Raw genomic sequence first — 24,167 nt, forward strand, 5'->3', positions numbered from 1 at the left:
GTATTAGGAGAAATCATAAATTAATATTATGTGTGCATTTGAAGCTGTCGATATAATATTGTAACAGTTTAACTGTTAATGTTCTCGTAATTATATAATGTTTTAAATGTATCTTTAAAATAATATGACTTCCGCATTAAAAATGTCGATAGAATAAGTACCTATATACAATAAGACATTGAATGATAAAAAAAAAAACGTAACTATTAAGTATAAATATTATGAGTTTTTTTTGCTTGGCCTATTTTATATTTTATATCAGATTGCAATCATGTTATATGTGCGTGGATGAACTCTGGATTTGCTTACCTCAGACTTTTTGCTAATCAATGTAAAAGTCAATGGTTTAATATAACAATATTTATAATATCCTCAATGAAGATTCATCATACTAATAAATAAGTACTGTAATATTGGAATTGAATAAAACAACTACCAACACTTTTTTTCAACAACGAGTAAAAATATGCTGTTCGGTTTAGTATTTTAGATTCTGAGTGGAACGATGAATGTATTGATTTTACAATGATGTGTGTTTTTTATTTTTTTTTGTGTCTGTCATCACCTTTTAGGACAGTTAAAGTGTTTGGATTTTCTTCAACAGTATCGTTTCTGATAGGAAAGTGAATCTAGTTGGTACTTTGGGGGGTTAAAAGTAAAAATGTCCTAGTAGTTTTCAAAAGCGACGTGAAAAATAAAATAAAAATTAAGGAAAAACGGGAATTTTTACGCAAAATCTGTTTACGAGAAAATCGATCTTGGTTTTTGGCGCAACTCTAAAACAAATGATTGTAGGTACATGAAATTTTGACTGAATGTTTATATAAACATTTTCTATACGCCATAACATTTTCCGAATATTTTGACTTATTTTGAGCTGTTTACGTACATTTTCCGTTTCCATTTTTTTTAGTTTTTTTTTGCTATAAGTATTAATACAATTTTATTTGTTGGTTAAAAAAGCTTGAAAATTTAATAGAAGGCTCCTAGGTTATTGTTTCAAAGGCAGATAAAAAAATTTAAAAATCCTTAATTACAGTTTTTATTTATAAGCATTTAAAGTTCAAATTTTGACAAAATACGGAAAAATCACGAAAATTAGCAAATTATTTTGAGTTGAGAATTCATAATAATTTTTATTTTTAAATCTAAGATTTAATAATGTAATGCAAGATTATCTATAAGTTTGTTTACCTTTATAAAAAAAAAAATGTCTACAAGAAAGTAAAATTACATTTTTATGAGCGTTTGAAATTCATATTTTTACAACATTTGATATTCACTCGATATCGTGAAAGCGTGAAAAATTAATATAAGGCTCCTGTTATATCGTTTTAATAGCAGTTACAAAATATTAAAAATACATAGGCACGATTTTTTTTTATAAGCATTTAAAGTTCAAATTTTGACAAAATTTATCAAATTTTTAATTTAATAATTATTTTGTAGTTAAAAATTTATAAAATGTTCAACTTTTATAGCTAAGGATTGAAAATTGAAAACAAGGCTCCACGTAAATAGGTTATATATAAATTACTTTATTCACAATAATATCATCAAATATACTTGGTAATATCATAGGCTGACTGACCGTTTTCGGTCAGAATCGTTTTTCTTATACAATGATATTATATCATTGAATTCAAATTTAACACCATCCATTACAGTGACCCACTTGTAACCTACTGTACAGTAGAGCGACATCCACTTACCCACCTTTTTATATTAATTTAGTACATACAATTTACCAACTGTCCAAAAAAACTGAAAATATTTTTTTATTCTATAATCATTTTTCGAGATGTCTTATTACCTCTTTAAGAAAATTTGTCAACATAATATAATACCTATACGTGTAATATTTTAATTATTCTACTTGCTCTGGCGAACATCGGTGTAGACATACAGTATTTATTTGAAAAATCTCGAAAAGGCTGAGTTTTAAAATACTTTTCAATAAAACAATGAACAAACACACTTTATTTTTTCACCAGGTTATGGTCATAGTTATTGACTGCATTATACAGGCAAATACAATATTATGCCAATGGTTGTATGCGGATAGCACTGATAATTGAACAAGTTTTACTATCCACTTATTGACAAATTATAATTCTATCATTTATATGTATATTTTACATATATTTACATACTATATGTATATTTTCACTGCGGTGGACAGAGGAGTAACTGCTTTACGTTTTATTATAAGAGAATTTGATAATTTTTTTTTTTTTATAGGTTTACCCAAAACACATAATATATATTCAAATACGCTCGTCAAGATGGGCGTTGGTCATTCGAACAGACAAGATCGCTCGTGTCCTTTGGATGGTGATGGTGAGTGATTATAACTATATTTACATATCCAATTATAAAAGTGTAGACATATTATAATATTATATAGACAATAAACAATTACAAGTATCGTTCACGTGACGTATCAATTATGTTACACACATTACACATAATATTATTATATCACCGTCAGTAATAATAATATTGTTGTCATAGATCATGATTACAATAGAGATTCAATGTGGCCATATTATTATATCATGACCACATTACAGCTTCAATTAAATTTTAAATAATTTATTGTATTTTATCAGATGTCCCTCGTAAATAATCATTGTGAATGTTATTTTTTTGGTTTGCTAATCGATAAGAAAACATAAAAAAAATAAAAAAAACTGTACAATTTTGTCCATTTATTTCTATTTAAAGATAATTATGTTATATGGTACTTCTGTACTTTGTTTTCTGTTTTATTTATCGCGAAACGTGTCGGTGAAATATTGAAATGTAACGAAATTGGGAACTGTAAATATTCCATAAAATACAGTACCTATAATGATGTTATAAAAATATACGATGAAAGAAAATTATATTTTTTTATTGTCTTTTTGTCAAATTTTAGTTTCTGAGCGGAGCGAAAGAATGTATTGATTTTACAATGATGTGTTTTTTTCTGTCTGCCAGCACCTTTTTAGGATAGTAAAAATATTCTGATTTTCTACTTCAACATCTTTTCTGGTAGGAAAATATCTGGTTGGTACTTTGGAGGATCAAAACTAAGTAAGTAAATTCCCAATAGTTTTCAAATGCGTTGGGAAGAACAAAAAAAAAAGTAATTTTGCGATAAAATCAATTTTTTTTTTGAAGCAACTCAAGAACTCATAATTGTAACCTTTTCACCAAATGTCTATTTTCCATATATTATAATAACTAATTTTAATTGTTTTTGAGCCATGAGAAGTTTATGATTTTTTTTTATCAATTACGTTTTATCAATTTATAATTTTTTGCCCGATCAAATACTTGTAAAATATATAATACAGATATAAAATTTCTCATAAGTTGTTAATATTTTAATTTAAAAAAAAAATAACGTTATGAGTGCAGTTAAAATTTGGACTAAATTCATAAAAAGCTCGACAATTTAAAAATTATTTTTTGGTTAGAAATTCATAAAAAAATGTTTTTTCACAGCTAACATTTGAAAATGTAATAGAAGATTCCTCGAAAAGTTATTCCTTAAACAGAAAATAAAAGTTTACTGTTAAATATCTTTAACTCTATGGGCGTTAAATTATACTAAATTCTAATTTTCTTTATGTATATAATTAAATATTATCTAAGTGTTGGTACGCATTTACGATTATTGTTTGAATGTATATATTATTAATTGTACACATTACGCAATATTGATATTTGAATCAGGAACAGTTTTCTAATATAATATGATATATTTTGTATTTGTCCCGTGATCCAAGTAACGGCACAATTTTTATATTTCCTACCTACTTTAAACCGATGATACACGTCGACGATAGGTTAACACATTTTGGGTCGGTTGATTTTACCAAAATATCATTATAATTTTGAACTGAATAGTAAAACTATATTGTGTTGACCCAAGGTAAGTGTGAAATAATATAATACCTACGTATTTCATCGATGAACCGATGGCATTATAATATTATGGAGTCATTCCATTCACAACCTCATTGGACAACCGACCATCGTAATAAGAACTAAGAAGTATTATTATTTTCTTCGCTTCAACATAGTACCTAATAAATTATTTATTAGTAATGGTTGGAGGCCGTAATTAATACATATTGAAGGTATTTTATGACTCACGCGTAAAGGTTTATTATACATTTATAAGACTATAAGCACGGACGATGGACATAATATTATATTGAAAGGCTATTGTTGTTATGATATTTTATTTTTTTTAATACTCAGCATAGATGTTTTATTCGATTACACAAATATTATCGAATGCTACATTTCACAGTGTTACCTCATAAATTACACCGATAAAAGGGCGGAGAGCGGGGTTAGTTGTTACAATTTACACATAATATATAATTTAATAATAATACTTTTATTATTATCGTAATTAACGTTTGGCACAATTATTGAGGAACTTCTTATAGGTATCATTTTGTATCAAAATAGTAAGAAAAGGTAAATTTTTACTACTAAAATAAAAATGTTAATTGAATCGTAATACAATTTGGAGACTGTTGGTACTTGTTATGCACAGAGACTGTCGATTGCGCTCCAATGTCAGGTAAACAAAATGTTCCTCCTTTATCATGTTGTTATTGCGTCTTGTTACAAAGTAACTGAGCGTTAAATTACACTATTTATAATGGTATGTAGTGGTGTACAATAATAATGATTTGAGATTGAGAAAATTAATTAAGCTAAACATTTTACATAAACACATATAATAATATTTTCATATCATTATTTATTATGATGTATCTAGGTCATATGGATCAGTCTAACATTTAATGATTAAAATAAAATAACAATAATAAACAGAATAAACCAGAGAAAGTCGCTCTGATGAACAGTAGGTGTCCAGAGGGGTCGCTGTGACGGATTGGTTATATTTGAAGTCAATTATATAAAATCATTGCATTCGAAAACCGATCCTGAGCGAACACTGTCTGTCTCCCTTTGATATTAGGTACTAAGTATATTTTATGATATTTGTTGCCCCCCTCCCTCCCCCCCAAAAAAGACTAACTAAATTCACTTTCTTCCCAGAAAATGTGCTGAAATAGAAAATCAAAGGATTTTTACTACCCAAAAAGGTAAACACAGACACAGACAAAACAATTAAAAAAAACCACACATCACTGTATAATACTAAAATCAATACGTTCATCTATAAAATTGCAATTAGTATTAAAATATATTAATTTTATTTAGTTTAATATTATAAACATAAGTTTTAAGTGAAATAACATTACGGTACTATTATATTAAATTGTAAGGGGGTTTTATTTTATTTTTTAAATTGTTTATCAATACATTCTCATAATTTTATTTTCATATGTTGACCCCGACCCAATACAAACTACGAACTATCTTCATATTTTTAATTTACCTGACTTAGGGACGCAACCAAACACTGGAAAGGTATAAAAGATCGAAATTGGACGCAATCAGATAACGCCCGTTATGCAATAGCTGCAATGTTTCGTAACCATTTTAAAATCGTGGGTCAACCCATCAAACTTCACATGATGTCCAGTTTTTTTTAACCTCTACCAGGAAATTGGAAATATTAAAAACAAAAAAATACCTTTGGTACATTATATTATACTTTGGTAATAGGTATTGTGTTATTTTTATTTATTATTTTTAGCAACATTATAATAGTCACATACATGAGTGTAGTAATATATTATAATTTATAATATTATTATTTAATGTTTAAGTTGTTTTTTTTTTTTTGTTATACCAGCATTAATGTTGTACATCTCATAATAACCGAACATTCCATCAAATGAAATGTCAAATGGGTAGTTTTTATTCATCTTCTTACTAGCAGCTCGAAAAGTTACTTTTAAAATACTTATCTAGATTTTATATTACTATTTTGTTTGACATATTTTATACGATTCTAAAACCAATATTGACAGGCATAATAATAACATGTCATAAATGGGATTATAGGACTCGATAAGATATAACACGGAGACATACCACACGTCCACATAGCATTACGTATGTAACTATATATACGCATTGACGTTTGATTGGAAAATAGTAGTAATCCAATTTTGTTTAAATATATTTATATTTACGCATTGGACTATTTTCTTGCACGAAGACATAATATTAGAAAGAAAAAAAAAACATTTTAAACCTCAATGCTCATGGGAAAAATATAATATATTGATTATTGAATAATGATGTACGTTTTGAATTATAATTGCTTTATCTTATTTAAACCAAACAAGTTAATAGGTGCATATTTAGTGTCTTTGTATGTAGTGTACCTACATTATATTAAATGTGGTTACCAAAATTAATGGCAATCGCATTTTAACCGGGTCGTTTTGAACATGGATTTTGATGACATTTAAACCAAAACGTTCAGGTAGCATTTCGAAAGAAATCGAGCTAAGTCTAATGACTGATAAATGATAATATAGTGACCACAATGTTCAGTTAGCTGATTTGCTGCTCTCTAAAAATGCTCCGATCAGTACCTCTATAATATATATTATTAAGCACGTCAAACTTTGGAATGGCAACTTGTGTCCATTATTAACGTTTTTTCTGTATGTCAACGACGGCTACCTCTTTAACGGAAACAATAAACATGTGCCGTTTTATTTTCCTTCTTGAATTTTTACGAACCGTTCAGATCCATGGTCGCAACCAATGACTGATTCCATCCACCCATATAATTTCCTAGATAATATTGTCCATTATCTACTCCCGACATTGTTAGGTAATCCTAAGAGCTATGACGATCCTATATCTGACATACGGGGCTATCTTCTTGACCATTTTTACCGTTTTGACCGTTTTGTGTTCGTTTTCCGCGTACATTTTAATAAATAACTAGTTTGTGTGTTAAAATGTAATCGACTTCGCAAAACGATAAAGTCAATTTCACACGGTTATTTTATTTAAGTCATATTTAGACTTTTAGTTGTGTGTTATCCTACACGGCCAAGTTCCAAAAATTGAAAATCAACCGTCCTAACCGGATATATTATAGTAACATTTCCACGCCTATTAAAAAACGATTAAAAAACTTCGTATTTTTTGCACGAAGTTTTATCTCGTGAATATTCGGCTGAAAACATGACGTAAAAGTTGACCAACGATGATCACGTGGACGGTAATAATTGGTGACCACCGCTGGCGCAACAGGTGCTGGCGGCGCTCTGGTCAGTGGCACTGGTCGGGCTGATGAGCACAGAATAACTGTGACAGTAAGATTTGAGTACCCGATGATGTCCACGACGGCCGTGTCAAATGGACAAGTCTGCAGTGGACCCGTAAGATGACTTTTACGAGTTCACGTGTGGCAAGTTTGACTCAGAGTCGTCAATGTGGACAACTACGAATTCACGTGCAGTGAGGTAAACTTTATGTTCGCGGACAGACTGTGGCGGCTCTTGAATGTGCGGTTTGATGGGCATGGACTAGCAACGAATGAAGGACCGGGACTGGGTCAGTGTGGCTGGTTGGAGATCGATGGCGAAACGTGAAACGGCTCCACGGATACTGGTGTGGTGGACGGACACTGTGTACCGGTTCCGTGGCCTGGACACGCCTATGACGGCACTTTATGGGGGGAGGAGGGCATTTTCAAAACAGCAATGATATTATTATTTTAGGGGCGGAAAAAATTGTACACGTCAATCACAAAAGCGAATACGTCATGTTGACGTGGACCGCGCGTCACTGGAGCTCAACCCGGTATACCTTAAACACGTACTGAGCAACAAAAAAAGGCTAAGCTATAATTATACTACTGGAACACGGTATGCCAAAGTTGAACTCCGGAAGTCTCTCTGGGTTTGAAGTAGGTACTCCTGACCAAGATGGTTGACGGTGACATACCGATCGGTGAGAGCCAAGACCGTGGCCAAGTTGGTGGCCGACCACCTGTCCGTAACGTTGAGCGAGTACCTACATCAGCAGGTTAACGCCGTGCACGGATAAGTTGATCGGTGCAATTACGGTAGATGGTTTATTACCTACTTCTCGTTGTGGTTAGACTATATGGTAGAGATTATTTAGATTCTGTGTTGTTGTTTGCTAAATTATGGTGTATTCGAAACTTTGAGAATCTGCACGTGCCGGTCAACAAGTCCGAATAGATTGGAACCTAACCCTGTCGATAGAATATAGCAAACAATTAGCGGTGGGTAAATCCTTTTCGATAAGTAGACCTTTTGCTGCCCTCATAATTCCCCCCCCCCCCCAAAAAAAAAAAAATGCTTGGTGAAATTTTCACCCACACCTCTCTTCAGAGGTTACGCGTTCTTCAGTCTTTGATTAAAATACCTAAAATATTAAATTGTATTTAAATACCTACTGTCTTTTACAATATGATATAACTATAGAAAATAATAAAAGGAATTATTTCCTATAATATTATCTTTATTTTGTCAAATAAATTATGAAAATAATATCGAGAGGTAGTAACTGAATGTGAGTAACGATCTGTGACATAAGTATTTGTTCTCAATAATATTTTAATTAGTTTAAATGATGACTGATGAGAACGGTCTTTCACAAATGAATAGACTAGCTTATAGTTGGAATACCTATAGTATTGCTATTTTTAAAAATATGTATAATAAAAGTTCTCTGAAAACTTCTACACTTTTAAATTATCAACCATATTAAAATCAAGTTTCCTAATAGGTAGCAAATAGTCTTACCCAAGTATATATTTAGTATTTACCAGATTGGATTATTCTAAGAAAACACGTCGTATTCTATAAATAATTAATAAACCAAGTTGAATCACTATCCACATCAATATTATTTCAATATGATGATTCAAAACTGTTTATTTGACCTTTCTTATAGTTTAACCTGATGTGCAAATTTTATCATAAAAATAAATTCCGTTGTCTGATTTTTTAGCGTTTATTCTCCATTATTATTGTTATTGTTACCATGGTCTTCATCATTGCTTTGTTTATTTCATTCGGCTAATGGGCTATTCGCTCGTCGTTAAATCTAGGGAAAAAAACAAAACGATTCGCTTAACCACGAAACCGTAATACTTTTCGGCGACAATTAATGATTTTATTTATTAACACAATGAACGCGTCAGTAGAATAATGTACAAGGGGAGTATTTCGCAATGTTCAATACAACGATTGCATGTAATTGATATTATTTACTCTCGAAATAAAAGGCTTTTGGTAGATACAATAGAACGGATTCCCTATGCTGTTCGTGCATGTCCTGTCGGCAGAGACTTTTCTATTAATAGTTATTATCTACTCATTTAATAGTATTTTATTCGAGTATCACCAACTTCTAGATATATTATAAATCATGCATCTACTTGAATGTATAATATAAACCATAGTTATTATTTACATCTACGAATATGACGTGTAGTCATAATATGCCATGACACTATGTTCGAACTTCGATTTCTTAATTATATTTTCTTTTAAAAACCGTAAACACAAATACATTTTTTTAACCCAAATATTGATTGACGATTTGATTGGAATATTGACATCGAGTTCCAGGGCCCATGGTTGGCATACGATATTACATTGTTTGGTTCGTGTTTAGGACTATAATGTTTTTTTTTTTTTTTCCCCAGGAACCGTCTATGACGATGCAATGATGGTGCCATTGTTTATTGTTAATTCATTATTATATTATTCACATAATAATATATTGTTTTATAACTAAAATATTAGCTAAAATATTTTTATTGACAGTAAAATAGTAAATACTTATCGAACATGTCTTATATTCGTAATTTTAATGTTTAAAGAAGAAAATTATTATACACGTTTTGGTCCAATTAATATTTTAGTTCCGGTTTGGATATATCAAAAGCTATTAATGAACACTTTAAATCGTCTAAACGTACATATTAGTTTTTTTTTTTTTTAATGTTGATAAAAGTTTGTTTCTAAATCAATTTAAAGGAGTGGCTAAGCAACGCATCTTTTTTAGCTGATCGACAGAATCCACGAGTTTCCACGATTGTCAGTAATCCTCAAATGCAGCCATGTGGTGATGGAGTGCACACTGCAGATTAGTGCAAACGTGAACTGATCAGCCAAATAATAGTTTTTACACAAAATGCTACTGTATAATAATTAATAATTTCAATTGATTACAATGAGAATGTGAATATGAATGAGAAATGAAAAAAAACTGAAAACTTTATAATAATTTAATTAAAATTATATTTTATTCGTGTACACATTCAATAAATTACATAACTTCTGTTGGTCGGCGTAAATTAAAAAACATTATTAAAACAATTAAACAATATTGCGTTGTTAAAATATTTTTGAGTAGATAATATGCAGTAAGTAATGTTTGCATATATGTTGATTATTTATAATGATATGTATGATGTTTAAAATACAATATCATTACTTAATGAAAATAATTGAGTTAAAAACGTTTTCATGAAAATCATGCCTATAAATCGATAAACTTACATTTGAACACAAATAAATAAATAAACAATATATATATAATATATTTTACCATCAAATTATCTAATATAGGTACATTCATGTAAAAAAAAATAGATTAAATTTATAAAAAGTTATTGACAAACACTGTGAGACACGCATGTATACATTGATGAACTATTGAACTGTATTATACTATTATATTATATTAACTATTATAAAATTTAAAAATCTATGTGTGTGTATCAGTCATGTTTTAGACCATGAAATGTTATATATTATGGTGGTATGTCTAAAACTTTTAGGAATTATAATAAAAACGTGGTATTTTCTTAAAATATGTTAACTTTTTTATTTGTTGCAGCTGTTCTCTCAAAAACTATGTTTAATATGAATAATTTAAAACACGATAATTGTATGTAATTAACATTTCTTATACATACTTTTTACCCGTTGGTATTTATATTGGGATAATTTTCTATGAATTTGATGCATAAATGGCACACATCATCAATTTTTTTTTAAATTCACAGCTACCATATTATATTTTTAGACAAAAGTTAAAATCTAATATAATACCACGATACGACCTATATGTTAATGTAGTGATATAAAAATAATATGTATATCTCGTACATACCAATTTTATTTTTAATTATTTGATCAAAATACAATGTTCAGTGACGATAATATTGTGCCCCGCAGTAGATAATTTATTTAATGTTTCTACATTAAATACGAGAGATGGTTGTTAGCAGCAGCAACTAGTGCGACTATCTGTGTTTCTTATAATACTTCAAACGGAGTGAGCCCTGCGAAACAAAGATTATAATCTTTTTAACTCATTACAATTCCGTTTGCTCGCTGAGAAAACTCTATCTCGGACACCATTGTCATTTATATCCGTCTCTTTATTTTACAGAATCGATTAAACAAATTAAAACGATTTCGTCTGGCATCTGGTCGTAAAAACGTAGATAGATGAAAACTGATTGAACCCCATTAAATTGGTCAGTGGACCATTTAATACGCCATAGGTTGCTCGGGTTCCGCAAAGTAATCCGATAAAATGTATCCAACCCTAAAATGATTATGGTTCGGTAAGAAAAAAAAAAATTCCGTCCAGAAACCAAAAATTACCAATAACCCATACGTGTACCGTACCGGCGTACTGGTTTCAAATAATCAACGAAAAATGATCAGGAAACGCACACGTTTTTTAAGAATAATATTATAAACTTACGTTTTCCAAGACGTAACGAGAAAAAAATTAAAACGGACTATGACGGACAGCTGTCTAGTTGTTGTTGTAGGCGTCGAGTGTTGTAGCCTTACTGTAATAAATGACGTGTTAAATTCGGATTAAGTGAAAAATCATTCGACTTATGCGAATAACGATTATTTGAGCGGAGACCGCCTGTCAGACTGTATTTCTTAAAATATTCTATTAAATATGTATACTCAATGACATTATTCATTTATTTTTCCATTAGTAGAACTAATTTTTGTTATTATATATATTACAATTATATATATTATTAAATATTTATGATTATAATTTATTAAGTCTAATCCAACGTACTGTAAAAATACGTGAATAGGTTCGTTGTTTAAAGAGCACAACATTTATCTAAATATTTTAAAAATTGAATTATATGTATACTAAATATGAATGTTAGTATAATGGCAAAAAGCTCTCCAAGTCCTAAAGACAAATATTTTTTTGAATTTTAAACTTTTTTATAATAGCGTATAACATTTTTTACTATCATCTATTGAAAAAAAAAAACTAAAAATATTTACAATTTAAAATGCACTGAAATTAAGCTACAAAATATTTTTAAAATGCAAATTTACATTTTTGATGGAATTTCTATGCAGGTAAATCTAACTGCGGCAATTCATTATTTTTAATTACAACATAACAACAAAATCGATATTTTCAATTTTGGTTTTAACGTAAATAAAAACGTTAAAACCCAATTCCCTTCTCTATTATTTTAGTAGTATCTTAAATATATAATATTATTATCATTTGATACAGACCTATATATCGCAACGGCCATAAATGTTTAACGGTCACGTTTATAGTACTAAAAATGGCCAACACTTTTTATTCTCGGTAGTCGTTCGACGGACTTGCGTAAAAAATACAAATAAAAATCCCAGCAAGGTCCGATTTACTCCAGAGATGACCGATAACTTGATACTCAAACGAAACTTTCTAAAACTTTTGTAAATTAAATAACAACACTATACAAGCACAGGTGCTCCAAGTAACCATTGGTTCCTATACCAACATTTATTTGCAAGTTAGTCTGTTACAGGCTATTAACTATAAATATTGAACTATGAACCTAAGGATAGTACTAACCAAGAGTACTCCTGATCAAAAGAGGCTCACCTACACCGAGAAGCACCACATCAAACACTATTATTCAAAGACGTCATCTTAAAAACGTATTTTTCTATTAGAAACTTTTGAATACTTATTGATTTAAATATTTAATTACTTTCTTAATCCGTCATATTAAGTCTTTGCTAAGAGCTTTATTATTTATTTAGCTTTATTTAAATATTATTTTATAATCATAAAAACGGTTAAATTAAATGTTACGTAAATTTCAACTTGCAAGCCCTATACATTTTAATCTGTTAAAAAAATACTTTATTGTGAAAACAATAATTGTTAGTGCCTAAATAAACTATTCTGTTCTTTTCGAAGTGAGAATATGAAAATAAGTTCATATATTTAACATAAGTATATAATATTAAATGTTGATTTAATAAGTATAAGTGTATACTTACTTTACGTTTTAAATGAATTCGATTTTTTAGTTACTAGAATAATTACTGTATAAAAAAACAAATTTATATTCTACTTAATTAACGGTAGGTAGTTAAAATATGGTTTTTTAATGCCTAAGGGTAAAATAATTAGAGCACACAACTGTTGAATTATCAAATAGATTATTGAAGAATGAAATGAGTATAAAACGATTTTAGCAAATATATATTATGATGTAAATTTCAATAAATGAAATAATATTAAGATAAAAAAATACATAGTTATAAATATTATTATTCTAGGCGTATGAATATAATAATTATTTTAAAACATCACAGACAATAATATTACATTTCTAATTGTTTGTGTACAGCTTAACATTTCATCTACAATTTATTAGCCAGTATTGCAGTTCAAGTTTACAACGAAGACAATATTATGCTAATTCTTAAAATATATTACTATATTAGTTTGATAACTGCATAGTAAATTTGTTTACATTAATCTGGTAGAACGATGAATGGGAACTCAATTATTTAAATTCAAGAAAATATTTTAACAAATATATAGAGCATAACATGCAACATTATTATGTTATAAATGTAGTCATGTAGAGTATAATATAATATGAAGAAATGTTCTAAAACCAATATCGTATGATACACACATGTTACAATGATGGATATTATATATTATTTTTATTTTTGAAAGATATTTACAATATATTTTTACGAATAATAAGCAATATGATTAAGAGTATTTATGACTTATATATAGTTATGTAAATTAATGATTTAACATGACGTTTGCCATTGATAGCATTACTTATTTTGTACACTTAATAATTAGAGGTGATTTTTTTTTTTTTGTGAAATAAGTTGTCAAGTTGCTTATTTAGCAGCTCACAACATAACTTTCATTTAAGACGTCTTGAAAGATTACCGGGAATTGGAGGGACGATTGTGGGTTCGGGTGGGTGGAAAATACTGCGGCAACGTTTGTATAATAGTTTTGGTTCTTCATGAAAGGATTTCATCTTGAGATACGAAATGTATTGTGTGGTTATAAACGTGGGAAGGGGCATATTTATTAATTATCTGAGTGCCATATTTAGAAATATTTGAATTTTGATGATATTGGATTTTTTGCATTACCCCAAAGTCGAAGGTCATATGAGTGCAGTGTTGTGAACCCCTGTCTGTATGCTATACGCAGTATGATATATAGTAATAGTATAATATAGAATAGTGTGTAAGCATATTAATATGTGAACAGGCAGAGTCACGCGGGCTAAGGGAATTCGCTGTGTGGACAGTTTTGAGCCCGAGCGAGCCCCTACCGTGTCTCGCTGTCTGTATAAGAGTCAGTGTAGTACTGTCAGACCATCGAGCAGAACTTCTGTTAATCTTTTAAGTCTAATTATTTAAATCTAAGTATTCTGTACAACTGATTATATTAATAAAGTATTAGTGATAACTCATACACCACGTATTTCTTATTAGCGAACAAACTCGGTTTTGGAGACGTCCATAACAGCAGACAGCTTTAATCAGGTATTTGTGAATAAAAAGTTTAGTGTTGATGAGTGTGTATTCATTATTACTGCAAAATATTTTTAGCAAGCGTAGGCGATAATTTAAATGAAGCCTTTTGGATTTTAAGTGAGGGGCCTACGTAAGTATATGATTTAATGATAGTCCTAGGTATTCGAACGTGGATGAAATAGGTACCATAACTGTATTATAGATAGACTCATGGTCAAGGAGAAAGTCTGAGTGCAAATGTAGTCTAGACGGATTTATATTGGTTTATTTTGAACCACCATTCGGTGTACCAATCTTCCATGAGTGTTAAGTGAAGCTATAACCGGATCAGAATTAATGGAAATCATGGCCTTGTCGTCTGCGTACTCCAAAATTAGGTTGTTTATACAGTGATCAGAGGCTTATTTTGTGTCATAAAAAAAACAGTGGAGAGTATTCTCCCTTGGGGGGACACCAGCTGAAATATTGGCTACAGTTGAGAGTGCATAACCAAATCTAATTTAAAAACGACGATTTGACGGATAAGATTTTATGATTTATATATTATGTAAAGGGTCCAAGAATGTTTTAGATTTCAGAATAGGTCATTGATAGGTTAAAACCTTAACGTGTACAGTAATTTTTATTTTCAAGTGAGTATCATAATATGGCATCTATTACTCTGTATTCTGTGCACTTGTTATATTATAGAGTGGGTAGAGTGGAATCAACATTGAGAATCAAGCAGAATAGAATTTTCGGAAAGTCCTTGGTGAAATTCGGTACAAGAGAAGTTTCCCCAGAACTAACGTATAGAAGGTATATAGAGTCAAGTGGATTTTAGGCTGGGGGACTAAAATAATAGGACACAACATCCAAAATATTGGAAAGTAGTGAAGTTTTAATGTGACATTAAATAGTATATGAGTAAGGTGGATAATTACTTTTTTTTGGTAGACATCAAGCAACTTTGCCTGTGATGAGATCAAAACCAAGGGATTCATTTTAAGGGTACTTATCAATTAAATATTCAACTTCGCTTAGTGTAAACTGTTATACTGGATGAAAAACCGGAAGTGGATAATTCAGAAACTCAACGCACATTCTTAATTATGTTGTTTTGAATCATGCATTTTTCTTAACGCCATTACTACAATATTATTTTGTAATTTAAAATATTTGTTCTACTTATAATATAATAATATAATATTGTGCCTTGAATAGTCAAATTTAAAAAAAACAATAATACATTACAAGTAAATGTAGGTAACTAAATTATTCATAATATTATTATAAAATATATTATTGAAGATTAAAAAGTAAATAAAACAATACATACTCGTATAGTGTGTTTACTTTAATTTACAAAGAATATTTTATGAGGACGCCATAATAAAAGCTCGCATGTGTTGTATCCGTCATAGAAACGTACAATATACTCAATTTGTGTTCAGCAGTTCCAATTAATGTATAACATAAAATACTCTAATAATAGAGTGAAATTAATGTTATATTATCAAACTCAAAGGCAAGAATTTTAGGTATCTATGTTTTATTAGGTACCTACGAGTTTTGTTGATATTTAATTATTTTAAGTAGGTTATGTGTATATTATAAAATACCACAATTTAAAAAATACTTATTCATAACTCTCTTAAAAATTAAAATAACGTAAAAAACCAACGAGAAACCCAAAATCATGTTTTTTACCAATTAAAACAAAATTCTTCGGAAGTTATTTTTACGGGAATTCAATAAAAAAAGTTAAGCGCGGAGCTACAAGAATTTTTATGAGCAGTTAGAGTTCAAATTTTGATGACGCTATATTCAAACGTATATTAATGATTTTTAAGGTTTTATTTTTAAACGATTTGTGGTGTATGGTTATTATTCAAAAAATATTTATCGCAGACACATGCAAACTTCCAGCATTACTTATATTATCATTTTATATACCAACAAAATTCACTTTCAAATTATTTAGACTAATATTAAGCTATGCATCCCAATCGTAGATACTTTAAATGTTCATATCTACAAATATAGAAATTTCTATAGGCATACTTATTTGTTATAAGCTATTACCATATTGATTTTCGACGAAATTCATTAAAATCAGAAAAATTTACAATTATTTTGTCGTTAAAAATCCATACATTTTTCACTCTCAATACAAGGTTCCTTCATAAGTTGATCTTCTCCAAACATTCTAAAAATATCGAAAATACGTCACATAGGCGCAATTTTTTTTTTATACAGACACTGTCAAAAATGTAATTTTGATGAAATTTTAAAATCACATGCATAATAACGGTTTTAGTTATGATGTTGTAATTCAAAAATTATACTTTTACTTTTATGACTTGAACACTGTCAATAAGTTTCAAAATATTAGCTTTAATTTGATAACATGCGACGAATTATTATTCAAACAAGAAATTGGATTATTTTCTATTGCAAAATAATTGGTAGTTAGAGGAAGTGAAAGCAGTGAAGATTACATAATACAGACTTCATTATACTAGGTTTTGAAACGTTCATCGCTTGATGTCGGAAAACAAATTAAATTTAGTGAACTAAATGATTTCGAAGGATGTAATTTTTTTTTTCTATAATTCAGGTAATTCAACGACTTAATTTGATTTGACCATGATTTATGCGATTTGCTCCGTAGTTGATTTGATTTAACGTTAAATTGCTTAAAGAGAATGACGGGGAAGAGATGGCATTAACAAAAAAAATACAACAACTCTGTTTTTCACAATGCACAGTGACAACTAATTGATTACGTTTTCAATTGCGTGTTGCTTTCTGTTGGCCTAGGTGGGAGTTTCTGTGTGTGTTTTATTGTTTTAATTTAACTTCCTTTCTTTTATCCTTATTCTAACCCTATTCAATTCTGGCAACCATTGAACTATCACAGTATATATAATAATATATGTGTGTATAGCTGTATAATATTATTGATGTACACATATTACACAGTCGTGTGTACATTCGAAGTTTTCATTGTAATCTTGTTGATCTACGATTGACTGTGATGAACGAGCAATTTATTATTGAATTTATTTTTAAACAATTTTCATTATTTTACGAAACGGTTTTTTTTTTTTTTGGAATTATTTTTTATCAGTGCCTCAATTACGTCAAGGTTGTTGGCTTACAATATTTACAACAGTAATATATATATAAGTTTACATCATGAGATTAAAGATTATATAATTATCGAATTGTACTATATACTATAGAGTGCCTACTACCTATATACAAATGAATAAGAAAAAAATAAAATAAATTTGATAACATTATATAATTTAGTAATTTTTAAGAGTTTTATGATTTTTTTGATATTTTTTTGGTCAGGTTCAAATGCTTCGTATAAGTGTTCAGGTATATTTAAGATTGTTTTGGTAGCTAAATTGTTGCGATAGTAGAATAAGATATGTTTGACGGTCAGAGCTTCCTTCTCCTCAAGTTAAGCACTGACTTACTTCTTCATATCTCATAACTTGTCTCATAAGGTAGTCGCGTGTTAGAAAAGTATGTCCCATTCTTAGCCTTTGATTATGAAACGTTCTTAGGTTATCATAATATTAAAGTTTTAAATAGTTTGATTATTAAAATAGGTTTAAAAAGAGTTAATTCAAGTTAATCTTAAAATTCTTTAAAATAATCAGATATATTATTATACTTGTTAGTTGTTAGTAATATACTCAACATGTTATTATGAATTTATTTCTAACCTATATATTCTGTAAGATACTCTATATTTTCTTTGTTTGTGTTTATATACACTTTTACAATATATTTATAATATACATTGTTAGAATACTTACTAGGTACTGAAAAAAATATAAACGTCTAGACAATGGTAAGATACGGTTAAGAACAATGCCATGAATCATTGTGCTGAATATAGATATTATATTTAAATAACATAATATATTTTTCTTTATATTTAAAATAAAATAATTTTTTTGATACCCATATGATACTTTATTTTTAAAATATATGTCAAACGCTTCATTAAAAATATAATTACTGAATATTCCATACTAATATAGAAAATCACAAACGTAAAATGCATTTTGGCTTTTATATTTTCTGCAATTTATTCAGAAATGAATAAAGGAAACTTTTAAATGAATTGCATTTCGCAAGCTTTTCACGTTTCATATTTAAAAATTCAAATAAGATGTAATATAAGACATTTTATCATCATCTATATTCTTAATTGTTATTTACTTTACTACAAGAACCTTTAAAATTAAAATTTTATAAAGTATAGGTGTATGAGACATTTTATCAGCATTTATATTCTTAATTTTTATTTAACTTGACTACAATAACCTTAAAAATTAAAATAGTTATTATTATTTTTATTTATATTCCAAATGATTTTTCGATGTTAAAGCATTGCTAGCTAATAAATAAACAAAATATTGATATTAAATTACTATTGAAAAAGAAAGAAAACAGAGAAACGTAGCTACCTATCAAATAATAACAGTAATATAGAATGGCTGAATTTAAAAGGAAATCACTCATTATTGAAATTTTCAAACACATTCATATTTGATTGAGAAGCTACTTTAGTTATTTATACAGTTTGCTGAAGGGCATACTAGGCCGTAACTAATATAAATAAATAATACCCATTTCAAAAATTACTTTCATCAACACAATTATAGTTATTCAATATAGGCACCTAGTTAGAATTTTCTCCATATTTATACGAAATGTCTAATAATAAAAACAATAAAACATATTATAATTCAATAAAATTACTGTACTTATACTTACTTATTATCTTAATTATATTCAAGAATTTAAATTTTTATAATTTCTTTTTATATTATAATATAACAACTTTACTATCTTAGTAGGTGTATTAAATATATTATAATAATTCAATTCAAAATTACATTATCATTTCCTGTGGCATAAAAATAACGGTTGTTAATTGTGTAAACGTATTCATATTATATCGCATGATAATTATGTATCTAACCTAACCTTACCTTACCTTGCAGTATTCAAATTTTCCAATTGAAAAATTGAGTTAGTCTCTCCCGTGTGAAATACTAAAACATCTCAAAGAATAAAGATCAAATGATTTTTTATCAAAACGTTAAATAAATGCTAGAGATTGAAAATTCGTCTCAAGTCTTTCACATTGGCATTTTCTGTTACTGTCATACTATTTTTAATTTAAGTACAACTATTAAAAAACGATTAAGAGTGAAAATCGAATAACCCGCAACATAGACTTCAGAGTTTAAAATATTAAGAATATGGTTTAAAAGACTGCAAATACAAATTCTGTACCTCTCAAATGTTCACTGCACAATTTACTGACTCGTTTAAATAAACTTAACAGTAAATTATGCAGCGAGTCGTCTGGTGCTCAAAATCAATAACGGATAATTCGGAAATAGGATTACCACATTAGTGTAAGCAAATACATTACAATTAAATAGTTAAATTGAATAGTACACAGTATTGAATGAAGTATTGTTCGAATAATAATATGCCCCAAGTATATTTTGTCCTGGAATATTGTTAGTGACTTGATTATAATATTATTGATTATTTACCAATTATTTAACTATTTAACTATTTTTTTTACTTTGATTTATTGATTTGTAATCTATCGTATACGATATACATGTTTTGTCTTATTTATATTTTATTTATTTTATGTTATCTGCTCAATTTGGTCATTTAACATCTATCATATTTATATACACAGGTTGCTTGACACGAAAAAAACCAACAAAAAAAACTATGTCAGATGTTCAGAGGAAAACTATTTTGTGTACCAAATATAAAACTGTTGTAACGACTGTTGTGATAACGATAAAACTTAGATGGGAAAAAACCGACTCCGAGAGCATCGCAAGGGACTCCCTTATGTGAGATAAGTCCTGTTGGTGGAGACACGTAGAATCGTCCAGCCGTTGCCAGTGACTTATCATAAGTCATTGTTTATTATTAAAGTTTCATAACTAAACTGTTACTGTATAAGAAAAAAATAAAATACATTGTAATAAAACAGCAAATAATTATAAATTAAATAGGTAGGTACTGTATATAAATAGTAAAAAATTATTATCAAAATTAATACAAATCGAGATGAGAAAATATTACTTGTCTTGTTAGTTGTTATACTCAGCTTTGTCTTAATCTTACAATAAATACATTAGAAATAATATAAGACTGCTTAAGTACACTTAATTATCGTTGAGTACACATGGCTTTTGTATATTATACCTACTTCCTACTTTATACAATAACAGTTTAATTATTATTATACTAATATCCAGAATATAAAGGCAGTTTTGACATGAAAACTATTAACAGAGTATAAAATTGAAAATAAATTAAATCATTTCCGTCGCTTATGTGAAAGTGCAGAAAATATACTACGATAAAAAGTAGCAACAATAATGGTCAAATAATAATAAATTCAAATTCAACTGTTATATACCAAATTAATACTACATTTCGACATTAAATGACCTAGATATATTATTATATGGATACCTAAGTAATAACTTTGAATTTTGTTTGTACTGAATATTCTGTCTTAATCATATGTACTTAATTAACTATGCCCTACCATGAAATGTACGGTGAAACTTTAACAATTAAACATGAAACTAGACAGTCCATTTTCAATGTTGAAAACACAGCTTAGGATCAAACACAAACTATAAGCTAGCATGTTGCAATTCTATCAAAACATTGCAAAATGTAATTTGGTTTTGAAAACAGATTATTTTTCTCAGCATTTGTATGTACTTATTGGATAATAGCGAGAGCGTAATAGTTAATTTATTATAGTTTATAAAAAAAAAAAAAATTACTAAATAATAAAACATAAAGTTTAATCTGTGTGATGACATAAGGTACCTACTTGTATAATATATTGTATTTTATAATTTAATATTTATCATCAAATATTAGATAACACTATTTTAATTATACTCTGCAAACTTTCCATAACTTCAACCAGGTGGTAATAACTAATAAGTAACAGTAAACTCGATATTAATTATTAACATGACCATACTCTAAAAAATAAAACAAAACTCTATATAGATAATTAATTTTTTAATCTTTAATATTACATTTTGACCACTTTTGCTTTAGAGTAGGTACCTAGTTAAATATTTTGTTTACTGAAAAAAGGATAAATTTAATAAAATAAAATAAAATATAGAATATGCTGATTGTGAGACGGTTAAAATAACGATAATTTTGATCAATTATGAGAATCTATCATGATTATGTGTTATTAATTGTCTTTAATAAATCATAAATTAACAATATATTTTAAAGAAATAAACATTTTATAAATGTGAAAAAATAAAAATAGTTAATATTATAGCTAATTTTGATTGACACACGTCAATGAATGACATACATCTTTAGAACATTTCCATATAATTGTTATTAATCGGACGAAATCATTCTGTGTATCATATCGTTTTTAATTTCACTACATACGATATTATAATAATATTGTATATTTAAATATATACATATCATAGGTTATACAAATAATTAGGAGTCCAACGTTATATATAAAAAATTAATATATTGCTTCTATTAAACTGTTGAATAAATGTAAACATGAAATGTAGTATATTATATTTTTATAAAGTATATTTTTATTCTGTATGCCTGGAACGAGGAATTATTGTTACATATTATAATATATTTCTGTTTACGTTTTTATTAAATAAATGTATAGTATAAATATTCAAGCAAAATTGTTGAACCAGTATTATGATATCATGTAAACAATGGTTTTATTTTTGCATACCTTGCGAAGAATAATAAACTCACATTTCGTCCATTATTATATTTTAATTATTACCATTCGAACACGTAGAGCGTATAACGCATTTATACCTATATATATTTTTACTACTTTAGTTACGACAACTTACTCACTTTTTGTTGACAAATTACATCATTATAATATTAGATTAAACTTTACTTATTTAGCAACACAATTTCGTGCAAACATAAAACTTTAACGGAATGCCAATAGGTAGGTACATGGTATACAATCACCGTGTCGAATAGTTTCGAGAACTATTACAATAGTTGGGTCACTTTTCTTATATCGATTCACTACCAGAAGAACTATAAATAAACTTATTGCGGTTATGATGGAAAATATTAATTTTTCTGGGAAAATGACTTATATAATTTTATTCCGATTATCAATTTATAAATATAATTTATATAATATTATTGTGATAGTGTTCAATTTTCAATGTTTGAAAAATGTGTTAAATGTTTGATGTGTGAATGAAAGTTATAATCATAGAAAAACAGCAGTAATGAAAAAAATCGAAAAACTAAAAAATATTCAATTTAAAATTTAAAGTCAATCAAAATCGGTAATTTCACTTGATATAATTAGATATTTTTACTGTGATAATAATTGTATACACGTCACACTTTCAATCATTCATCGGATAAGCCTATTATAGCCGGTAGTTTTCTGTATACATTTCTATATAGGTTATTGAATATACTCAAAAAAAATTGTCTAAATAAAGGTACCTATGAATAATAAACATTTAAAATAATTTAAAATAAACATTTAAATCTTAAATTAATATATTAAAGCTCATATAAATTAAACCATTAAAATATAATGTTGTACTTTAGTTATAACTGATTGTTTTTAAGCAAATCCAATATTTAGTAACCATAATTATAATAATTGATACTATGATCATTTCATTTATAACATAGCATATTTGTATAACGATTCGTAAATGCATAACCAAAACAATTTTGTATAATATTATGTAAAAAAAAAAATTTCAAAAATATTATAATATTGTTATACAATATTGGGTTCTTGTAGAAAGCGAGGTGTTGAGAACATTAAATTATTATTAATTATTAATTTGACTATATTTGCTAAAAGCCAGTTGTTTATTTCGAATAGTTATGCCTTAATCATTATAAATAATACAATTACCGAAATTATTGCTTAAAAAATACGGTTACGTTACGTTATGATAAAAACAATTATTTTAAAACCGACCCACCTAATATTTAGGCATAGTGAGATGGTGGTTTATTAACTGGAAACTGTACACAGTATACACATACCTGCTGCAACCGAAACTACATATTATTATTATGAAACCCATATTACGAATAGAGTGGACTCCGGGGAATAATATTATATACTTCTCGTTACGTAAACACGCGGATACTTTAACATGTTAGCAAAAGGATTACGACCCAAGTTAAATAATGAAATAACTCAAATACCCATGTTGTTGTGTATTTATGAAGGTTTTTGGTGTGCGTGCGTGCGAGATGGAGGTTACTGCAGGTTTGAGGGGGTGCGGCGTG

General features: G+C 28.1%; 1 protein-coding gene across 3 annotated transcripts in view; it reads left to right on the forward strand.

The window, feature by feature from the left end:
- The window catches only part of LOC132947146 (serine/threonine-protein kinase 32A), a 123,302-nt gene that overhangs the window by 21,022 nt on the left and 78,113 nt on the right, over positions 1–24,167 (forward strand). For all 3 annotated transcript variants that reach the window (XR_009664846.1, XM_061017354.1, XM_061017355.1), the window contains exon 2: positions 2,242–2,340. Coding sequence is in view for 2 of the 3 variants with exons in the window: in XM_061017354.1 (XP_060873337.1) it covers positions 2,286–2,340 (55 nt within the window). In the remaining variant the exon portion in view is untranslated. The remainder of the gene's footprint in view (positions 1–2,241; positions 2,341–24,167) is intronic.

This window comes from Metopolophium dirhodum, chromosome 6 (genome assembly GCF_019925205.1).
Source record: "Metopolophium dirhodum isolate CAU chromosome 6, ASM1992520v1, whole genome shotgun sequence".
NCBI classification, from domain to species: Eukaryota; Metazoa; Arthropoda; class Insecta; order Hemiptera; family Aphididae; genus Metopolophium; species Metopolophium dirhodum.